This window comes from Frieseomelitta varia, unplaced genomic scaffold (genome assembly GCF_011392965.1).
Source record: "Frieseomelitta varia isolate USP_RPSP 00005682 unplaced genomic scaffold, Fvar_1.2 scaffold_46, whole genome shotgun sequence".
NCBI lineage: Eukaryota > Metazoa > Arthropoda > Insecta > Hymenoptera > Apidae > Frieseomelitta > Frieseomelitta varia.
Genome location: NW_025110212.1, coordinates 1 through 10,535, shown reverse-complemented (window position 1 = coordinate 10,535; position 10,535 = coordinate 1). Strand labels below are relative to the sequence as shown.

General features: G+C 32.5%; 1 protein-coding gene across 2 annotated transcripts; it reads left to right on the top strand.

Annotated features, from left to right (window-relative positions):
* Positions 1 to 3,764: 3,764 nt before the first annotated feature.
* LOC122532576 (MAP kinase-activating death domain protein-like) lies at positions 3,765 to 10,424 on the top strand. Of its 2 annotated transcripts, XM_043661437.1 has the most exons (5): positions 3,765 to 4,906; positions 6,790 to 6,862; positions 7,413 to 7,459; positions 8,277 to 8,441; positions 8,481 to 10,424. In XM_043661437.1, the coding sequence occupies exons 1-5, from the start codon at positions 4,904 to 4,906 to the stop codon at positions 8,664 to 8,666; spliced, it is 474 nt and encodes a 157-aa protein (XP_043517372.1). In that variant the 5' UTR covers positions 3,765 to 4,903; the 3' UTR covers positions 8,667 to 10,424. The 2 variants fall into 2 exon arrangements, with proteins under 2 accessions (XP_043517372.1, XP_043517371.1); XM_043661436.1 differs by having other exon boundaries at positions 3,767 to 4,906; positions 8,277 to 10,424.
* The last annotated feature ends 111 nt before the right edge of the window (positions 10,425 to 10,535 follow it).

Below are 10,535 nucleotides of genomic sequence, written 5' to 3'. Positions count from 1 at the left end.
GGCAATCGATGCCGATTGAATTCAGGATTCATTGATATCGCGAGTATCTCAGACAGATTATCGATAGACTTTTCTCAGCTTGGGGAACTTTTGAGATGGTCCTTGAACAATGAACAATCACCGCTGATTTCTTAAAAATTGGCCACGATCGTACCATAAGGTGTTATACAATCAATCTCGTAGCAGTAATATTATAATCATCGTGTGTGATACAACCGAGAGAGCCCCGAGAGATATATATAATCCCAACGTTTCTCTAAATATTTCTAATTGATCTCTAATGGATCTCTATTGTAATCAATTGATTGTTGGCAGAAATTTAATTTTCTGTTTTTCTGTTTTCTGTTTTCTTGTCCTGTCCGTCGACATTGCCCCTGGGCTGGGCATACACAGGATTTCGAGGTACTAATCAAATTCAATCACTGTTTGTTATATGAACTCAGTATATTAATTATAATCAGTGTTGGCCGTGTTCCGGAAATGCTTCTTTATTTCACCATTACTTTTAGCCGTATTATTATTATGATTATTATTATGATTACTATTATGATTATTATGATTATTATTATTATTAACCATATATACTATTATTTACTACTTACCTACTACTACTACTACTACTACTATACTATACTATACTATACTATACTATACTACTATTTACTACACTCTTAACCAGTGCATTTAAATTTGAACTGATTTGCTCTGTCTACCTTACTGTTTTCCTATCATCGATCGGTGTTAGTTGTGACATATACACACGTCTATGTATATATATATATATATATATATATATATATATATATATTACGTTAAAGTACGTATATTTATATATATATATATACATACGTATGTACCTATATGTTCCCCATATATATATATATGATATACATCCATTACCGTCAGGCTGGCTCAGGTATTACCAGTGACATATTACGTATATATTTATATATCTATATACAATGTACAGGCGATCATTTATATACGTACATAAGTATATACGCACATATATAGAATATGCAGGAACTGCTGCATTTCTCGATATATTTGAGTCCGACAAGATTGTCCTTAGATGAGAGTATTATTATCTGTGAGTAGTGTTTAGTGCAACCTGTAGAGCAATGTTTTGGTGCACTCAATGCAATTATATACATATATATATACATATATGCTATGTATATTATTTTTCATCATATGGCCTTTTATACATCTCTTATATATCGTGGGACAGACTCGTAAGTCAACGTCACCTGGTATCTGTTTTCTCCGTGCGCCATTGTGTTCTGTATTTTCGTGTAAATGTACTCTGAGTGGGTTGTAATTTGTAGTACATACGGGTACGTGGAGGATTCTACGGTTCGAGAGATATCGAAACAATGGGATAAATTTTTATCGATGGTTCGTCTTTTTAAAGTTACTTTTAAAATTGGTCTTGCTACTGCAAGCGTTTCTATATTATTGTATTGCATTTTTGAGGTCCATTGTCGTGAACGAGAAAGACACAGCGTAACATGATTGCGTGAAATGTCTCCAGTGATTCTCAAAATAATATTTCTCGGAAAGTAAAGCTCAGGTATTTCGATCGAAAGTTACTCTACTAATTTTGGTTGATTTCGAGCCGCGGAATTCTCCCTATCCCAATTTTGCTGTAAATTATAATCCATCTTATCGATGGATTATATTAACGAGATCGAATGAAATGCAGAGAGTCAATCTTTCTGCGACCAACGTCTTGTACAAACAGCGTTTACACAATTCACCCAATTATTTTGCAAATTGTCAATATTCGTGAATTTTCTTAACACAGGACAAACGAATTCGAAAGTCAGTCAGAATTCTAAAATCACAAAGTTATAAAATTGTGAAACTGTAAGAAATTTCTCGTCGATTCACTGATATTCTAAATTAACAAATGATTATAAGAGGACCTTGGTACTGAAATTGGCGATGAAAAATGAAAAAAAAAAAAGGATGATACGGTGTATTAATTCGATAAACGCGCTGTTATTGCTGTACGTAGAGTATAATAATTATAATCGGGGTGTGTGTGAGAAGTGTTTTTGAAGTCGTGTTGCGTGAACCTCGGGGTCGATCAGTGGTAATTAACTGTTATCGATTTAAAATACTTGATATTTAATAATTAATTTATTGTTTGCACACGTCGTATAATCTTCGTGAGTTAACGTCGATACGATATTCTTTCGCGCCTTCGAAGAAATTAATAATCAACAATAAGAAGTTTATTACGATTTGAACTGAAAAAAATGTGTTTCACGAGTTGCTACATTTTTATTCTTGATTAATATTTCTGAAATTTACATCTAGCGTGATTCTTTAAAATAATTTGAAGAAATGAAAATTATTTTTGAAATAAAAGTCAATTCGATGGATTGTTAATTTTTTTTTATTAGAAATTTCTGATAAAAATTAATAATTGATAGTAGCAATTAATATTACTAATAATTAATAGCAAATAATGCTACATCATACGGATTTCAATCGAAATTATTTGTATCCTTTGCAAAGAATCAAAATATCCGTAAAAAAATAAATAAATCAATCAATGATCGTGATTAAAATTAATTAACAATATTTATAAATATTATTCGGAAGAATTTAAGAATTATACAGAATAAAATAAAAGAAATAAAATAACTTCATTTTAGTCGCCTTTGGCAAAAATCGCAACACGATTTCAAACATTCATTTCACATCCACCTATCTTTGTCAAAACTACCAATTTCTAAAAACCTAAAACTCCAGGAAAAATTCCAGAGTACGATCGTATATGAGAAGTATATGTTGAATTATTATTATTATAGCATGTATATGTATATATATGTACATTTATTCTTTATATATAATATATATAAAGAATAATGTCACGTAGCGCCTAAAAATTTATTTTTTTATCGACGTCTTAATTTCCGCGCAAAACCGGGTGACAGACACGACTATTAACGAAAAGAAGACGAAGAAGAAGAAGAGGAAGAAAATGGCAGAGATAATGAAAAAATTATGATCAACAGGACGGTTATCGTTGGAATTATCATTATTATATCTTGCTTTCTTTTTTAATCGAGAGCCTCCTTTTCCTGTTAGGGATGAACAAATAGAGATGAATGTTTATGTACGTCTCTAGGGAAATTCGAATGCACTGCATGAATGAGTAGTTCTCGATATATATGTACGATAGAGAGAAAGTCGCCCGCTTTTGCAGAACCATCTATATTGAAACCACTCTCACGTTGCCAGTTATGTAGTAGAGCAATGGTATCGTGCTATATAGTGATGTCTGATTTGATGAAAACTATCACAAGCCGTGGGGGGGAAGCAACTCGAAAATAGCCCGATATCTTCTTCGAACTTCATACACGTACACACAGACATGCACACACACACACACACACACACACACACACACACACGTATATCTCTCTATGACAGTGTTTTTCAAACTTTGATAATACACCAGTGATCGGTATGTTTGTTTATCTCTTAATTGATGAAAAATTCAACTTCGAAAAAAAAAAAAAGAAAAATTCGTACGAATGTTGTAAAATGTTTTCTAAATATTTATGAGAACAAACACCTATGAAAATCACAAAGAAAAAGAGAAATTATAGGGAATTTTCACAAATTTTTAACATTTGCTAATAGTGTAATTACATATAATAATGATATGTAGAAAAAGTATTTCAGAAATTTATATTTCAATATTAAATTTATATTTAATATTTCAAATATTTCTGATAAAATATTTCACAAATTTTATGAAATCTGTGGAACTCTTAATACACATTAGTTAGTTTCTCGATACATGTTAAACTTACGTTTCAACTTACAGCTTTCTGGAAATGTATTGATCATCTTGTAAATTTTCCAGAAATATCAATACAGTTAGGATGCAGTATATTTAATTTTAAGAAAGAAACTATATTATTGGCTCCTTCTTTTATCTACAAACTTCTTTGCTATTCTTTCAAGACTAATAAACTCTCAATGAATACAATGAAAACCCAATTATTGATCAATTGACTGATAAAAATCCAAAATTATTAAACCGAGTCAAAGACGAGAAATAATCTAACTTCTACTGTGAGATAGAAAATGTTTGAAAACGTGTGTAACGGTGTAACAAGTTTAAAAGACACTGTTCAACAGCATGGCACCGCTGTACACGATGTTTCGATCCTCCTCGGATCTCAAACACAATGAACCTCCCCCTCTTCAACCACTGTCACGCGCAATCGTCCAACCGGTCGATCCATCGATCGACCGAATGTTAACTGTGCATCATTCAACAAAAAAAAAAAAAAAAAAAAAAAAAAAAAAAAAAACAACCCAAAAAATTAAAAAAAAAAAAAAAAAAAAAAAGAAAAGAAACAACTCAAAAATTTAAAAAAAAAGAAAAAAACAACGTGAAATCAACCGGGCCAAATCCCAATTTTCGCGCATTTCAGATATACCAATGCACATGTTATAGCAGATCTATCGACGCCGAGCAATCTCGATGACATTTATACATTTTTCGATGAGTTTAGGCCATCTCCAGAGTTGCCTGCCTGCCGCTGAACCTCTTTAGAAAACAAACAAACAAAAAAAAAGAAAAAAAAAAAGAAGAAATATTTTGTTTGCAAAAGTTAAGAAATTCGCTGTAATTAGACCGCTGCTCTATGTGATATTTCTGCTTTCTGTAGAGTTTCTTTGAACCGTTCTCTCACTGTTCACCAAGTAATGTAATCTCGCTTTTGTTTTGTGCGCCTTGTTCCAGCCGGAAATGCGATCAGCCGCGGCCAATACTCGCGATTAGGCCCAGCTTGTTCAGGCCCGCTTTCTATATCGAAACTCGAGGCCCGCTAAGTGGATGACTTGGCTTTTAAATTAGCGGAGAAAATGATGCATGGTGTGTGCAGCTTTATCTGACAATGTGCTCGTTAATTCCTTGCATGTTAGCCGACGTACGATCGTTTTCGTTATACACGAATCAGAAAGGATGAAATCGTTGCCCCATGAGAAATATACATTCTGAAGAGGAAATGTATGCACGATGAGGGAGAGATACATGTTCCAGAGGAATAAGAAACTTGGAGAAATTGCTTTAACGTGTAATGAACGATTATCAATTTAATATATGTTTTCGTTTTTTTTTTTAAATCAACGTTGACCGCATTTATGTAAGAAATTTCAATGATACGTAGGAAGTATTTGACTGAAAATATGAATATGGTAATATGAAATATCAATATTATTATAATATTTAATATTAATATAATATTTATATAATATTTAATATAATATAATATATTAATATTTAATATTATATTATTATATATCATATTAATATAATATTTAATATTTAATATAATATTAATAATAAAAATAATAAAAATATTATTATTATTAATAGTCATAAATTACAAAAAGAAAGGAAAAAAGGAAATTTTGTGGTATATGAATTAACATTAAATGAATTATTTATATTTCTGAATATTTATAAAATTATCATTAATGATGATGAATACAAGAATTAATTTCTGGTATTACTAATTATTCTCTAATTGATAACAATCTGTGAAAATTTAAGTTAAATTGCTATGAAAAGACTGCAATAAAGGAAATCCAATAAAAGTTCCTATCATACAGTGTTAAATATTATAATTATAATATTATATTAAATATTACATTCAAATTTCATCGTTACGTTAATTTAAAAGTTTCTTATTTCATATCTCTCCTCGAAGAAAAAGAAAAGCATCTTTCTATAAATTGAAAAACGAACAAAGACAGTTGAATGGATTTATAAACAAAGGCTTTGATTCGAGTATACTTGAACGTGCATGAGTTTCAAAGATAGTTCTTTCGAGACCAGTCACACAAGTAGGCTTATCGAGACACTTATGCTCGGAGAAAAGTTCGGTGACAGAGAGGAACTATTAACAGCCACTGTTTCGAGAGAGTGTAGTTGAGAGAACAGTTCGCTTGTACCGTTAACTTTTCTCTTCGATCTGTGTTAACGATGTACGAGACTGAGATAAAAGAAAAGAGGAAAATTTCGGTTGAAGACGATACGCCAAGCTTCATTGTTAATCGATAGAGCAATGAGGTTTGGTACCATTTGGCGAAGAAATATCTCTGCAAACGTTTCGTGATTAATACGATTCAATAAAGAAAATTGGAAATTCCTAAAAACTAAGAAGAATGCAATTCAAAAACAATAATGTGAACTCGTTAGAAATTTTTAAAGTCTCTCGAATCATAAGTCTCTAAGATTTCTCCAATTTTCTTTCCAAAATAGAAAAGAAGAATGTTTGGAGATTGAAAGGAAAGAAGAAAAAATAAATAAATAGATAAAATGCAATACTCTTGAAAATATTTTAAAAGCAGTAATAAATTTAAACGCAATTTTTTTTTTTTTTAAATGTCAAAACGACACAATATCCTCTAAAGTTATTTCTAAAACAGAGAAATTTCTTTGCCAAAAAAAGACCTGCTTTGAAAAAGAAAAAAAAAAGATGCACTGCGATGCATATTAGCCGATACGATAGTACGAGACGGTCGACGATTCAGAGCTTGATCCCACCATCGAACTGAGCATTTTTTTTTCTGTTTCTCGAACTCGAGTTTCACGCCTTTCTTTCCGAAATGTTGTTGGCACACACGGTTTACATTGTCCGGGGCATATTAAGGCCATAGAGGAATCTAATCACAAGTGTGCATGTAAGAGTAGATCAACGAGCCACCTCGTTTCCGATCCCGACTAATGCAAAACGATCGTGTTATTTGCAGTTTTTTGTAAGACTCGATCATATCCGCAAGTGCTTTACTCAGAAGGATGGAATCTTTGTATTGGAAGAATTCAGTGAGTAATTTCTTTCTTATAAAGAAAATTAAACGAGACGAGATATTGATTGCAAAACATATAAAAAGTATCTTCGATTAAAAAGAATATTTTCTTTCGTTTGTAAAATAATTTCATACATAATACACATTTTTATCATGAGAAAGATATTTTTTGTATTTTTCTACAGAGAATGTTATATCTTTACAAATTTCTTTGAACGGGAAGCGAGATAATTTGAGCAGATACGAAATCCTCTCTTTCACATAAAATTCGGAAAATATATTTTAAATAATAATATAGAAATTATTTTTATGTAAAATAATGTAAAACAATTTCATACGTAACACACATTTTTCTCATGAAAAAGATAGTTTTTATATTTCTCTACAGAGAATATTATATCTTTACAAATTCCTTTGAACGAGAAACAAGATAATTTGAGCAAATACAAAATCCTCTCTTTTGTATAAAATTCGGAAAATAATATTATTGAGTATAGTGTGCTTCAACTTGTATGTGATGTTTTACATTCGCGACTTCTTTAACGTCAATTTCTTTTGTTTTTCAGATCCTAAAACTAGACAAGTAATTCAACGTAAATATAAGTCTCAAATGGTACGTACGGTTACATTCTACATAGGTATAAATAATCGTGTTATGTATTTTTTTTTCTTTTTTTTTAATTGCTTGCTGTAAATCTAGTACTCGTTGTTATATTATTCATCGTAATGATTCAACGTTTTACAATATTTCGTTTTTCTTTCTTTTTTTTTTTTTTATACTGTGTAACAGGCCAATGAACTGTGCCACTGCATGCACAGGATATTCTCCGTTGCCTTTACGTTATCTGAACTCTCGTCTGAGGTTCAAGCCGACCCCGAAAACGACAATGCATGAAGGTTTAATTACCACTCTTTTATTTTCCGTTTCCTAAATGTAAGTTTCTGTTGCCACTTTTTTAAATCACATTTATTTCTCCTACTCAACATTTTCGTCATACTCAACATAATCCAATACTCGCTTTTTCCTCTTTTCTATCGCAAATTCCCTTTATATCGTAAGAATGTCAAATTCGATTCCTTTTCTCATAGATTACATAGAGTGAACGGATTAAAAATACCATCAATTTTGTTTTCCCTTGTTATTAAAAAAAAAAAAGAAAAAAGGAAATGAAACTTTGGTTCTTTTGTAATTATTCAGTAGAATTTAAACATTTAATATCATTTAATATCATCACCAAACGTTTCAGAATAGACATGTCTTACACGATACACGCAAAGTAACCTTACTAATCTAACAGCAGACTAATATCCAAAATTGTTAATATCGCAATATTGATAATATCTAACGATAACAATTAACATTAACGCTGGAAAATTATTCACACGCGCGAAAGACGAAGAGCAAAACAATGTCATGTACGAAATTACAGGCAGATCAAATCTGCTACTCGGTCCTCTGTGTGTTCTCTTACTTGGCCGCTGGGTTGGAGCAAACGAAGCAACAACAGCAGCCACAACACCAATCCCAACCGCAGCTACAGCTACAGCTACAGCAACAGCAGTTGCAACAAGCACAACGTCAACAATCTCAATCACAGCAACAATCCCAATCACAACAACGTCAGCAAGCACAGCAGCAACGTCAACAGTACCAACAACACCAGCCTAACCAGCAACGTGCACCGTTGCACCAGCAGCAGCAACAGCAGCAACAACGTCAACAGCAACAGCCTCAAGGCCAACATCATTCAGGTAGCAACGTCGGCCAACCTAACCAAGGCCATAGAAACACGCATCCCGATTCTCTTCCTAGGCACTGACACAGAGGCAGACACTCGCTCCCATTTGTGCATAATTACAATAAGTGTGCCCCCTACGCTTGCCTACCTTGGGTGTGAACGCTCGTTTCACTAATTCGAATCCATTTGCATCCATCGTCAAGGTGGTAATTTATATATAACAAATATGTACGCGTGTGCATTCCTTTCGAATGGAAGTGGATGAAGATGAGAAGATGATAGGAATTTTTTTCTTTTTTTTTCTTTTTAGACAAATATTAGCACTGAAAATGATAATGGTACTGATATTGGTACTAATTGGCTGATTCTGACGAAGCTTGAAACAGAGAATAGAATTGACATATTGTGAATGACACTCGAGAACTTTGGCTGAAGTTCTGCTGAGAGTACGTAGTAAATTTGAACTTTGTCGGAAATTGACGATTTTGATTCAAAAAGGAGATAGTCACTGGGACAATCACAGTGAGTTAATTTTGCCACCAGGGACTAATAAATTAAACGATTTTTAAAAAGAAGAGAGATTCGTTAGAACGAATTTTAATCTGTTTCAAAATTACATATTTACTATCCAATGACGAGCGATTCGTGAAATTCTCTTTATTTTTATCCTCTGAAATCCACAAATCTCAAATTCACACACTTCCATGATACAATGGCCGAAAGGAACACTGTACGTTTTACTGTACGCGTTTTTTCGGATGCAAACGGGATCGAAACGAGCAGAGAAATCTAATCTAAAACGAATCTAAATCCAAAGTATCTTAAATTTCAAAATCCTCCAAAAAAAATATCCGTTTCCTATTCGACTTTGATCTCCGACTATTAAAGACACAATTGGTAGTCGTTGCACGCGGTATATTATCATCCTCCGATCATTCTGTGAGAGTCAGTTCTAAGTTTCCTCTGAAACGTGGAAAACCTGTTTCGCATTCTATTCGAGAAAAGCATTCGATGGAATCGAACGAGGGTATTTTGAGAATGGAATAAGACTGGAGGGTTGAAACGACGAACACGTTGACTCTAATGTATAGAATCATCATTTCCTCTGATGTCGAGAATTATTTTCGAAATGAAATATAACGCAATACACGCGAAATCAGAGAGAAGTTTAAATTTTATTAGTTAACGAATTTGTTTAACTTCTTATTTCGCAAACTGAGACTCACCGTTTCTTTAATTTCAGCTTAGAATATTGTGGGTACGTACACGTACATTTTAAGAATATTTCTGAAAATATTGAAGATTTGGCATCTTTGAATTACAATTTCAAGAGCGCGCAACGAATTGATAAAATATCATAGAAATACAACTGAGTGAACGTATTCATCGTGAATCAATTGAGCAAAACAAACGTGGAAAAGAAATTGGCTGAATAATTCGACACACAGTCGTGGTAATTATTTGCAAAACGGGAGCCGTTGGGTGTTAAAAATGATTTGCAAAATCACTATCTCAACAGTCCCCGGTCGAGGGACTTGAAATTGTTATCGATGGACGATGATAATAATGAAAATAACAGTGGCTATTGTACATTCGCAAGCACGGCATTCGAGTGGTATTTAAACGAACGAGATGAAATAAAAAATAAAAAAAAATTGTACCGAGTGAATTCAACGTTCTTCGACTCACATTATTATTACGAATCGCGAAGATAGATCTAAAGGGATAAGAAATATGTCTCTCTGGCAGTTTCATTCTTTGATATGTCCGTCGTGTGCACGTGTAGAGACATGAAGTAATAAAGCTTGCTATAGTTGCTGGAGGAAGTATAACGAGATGGAAAAAAGCAGCAGCTGTTACAAAGTACGTACACTGAAAGATCTTGAAAGTTTTTAAAGAGACGAGTAATATTTCATAAAATATTATGAGAAACTAAAATATTTTTTTTTT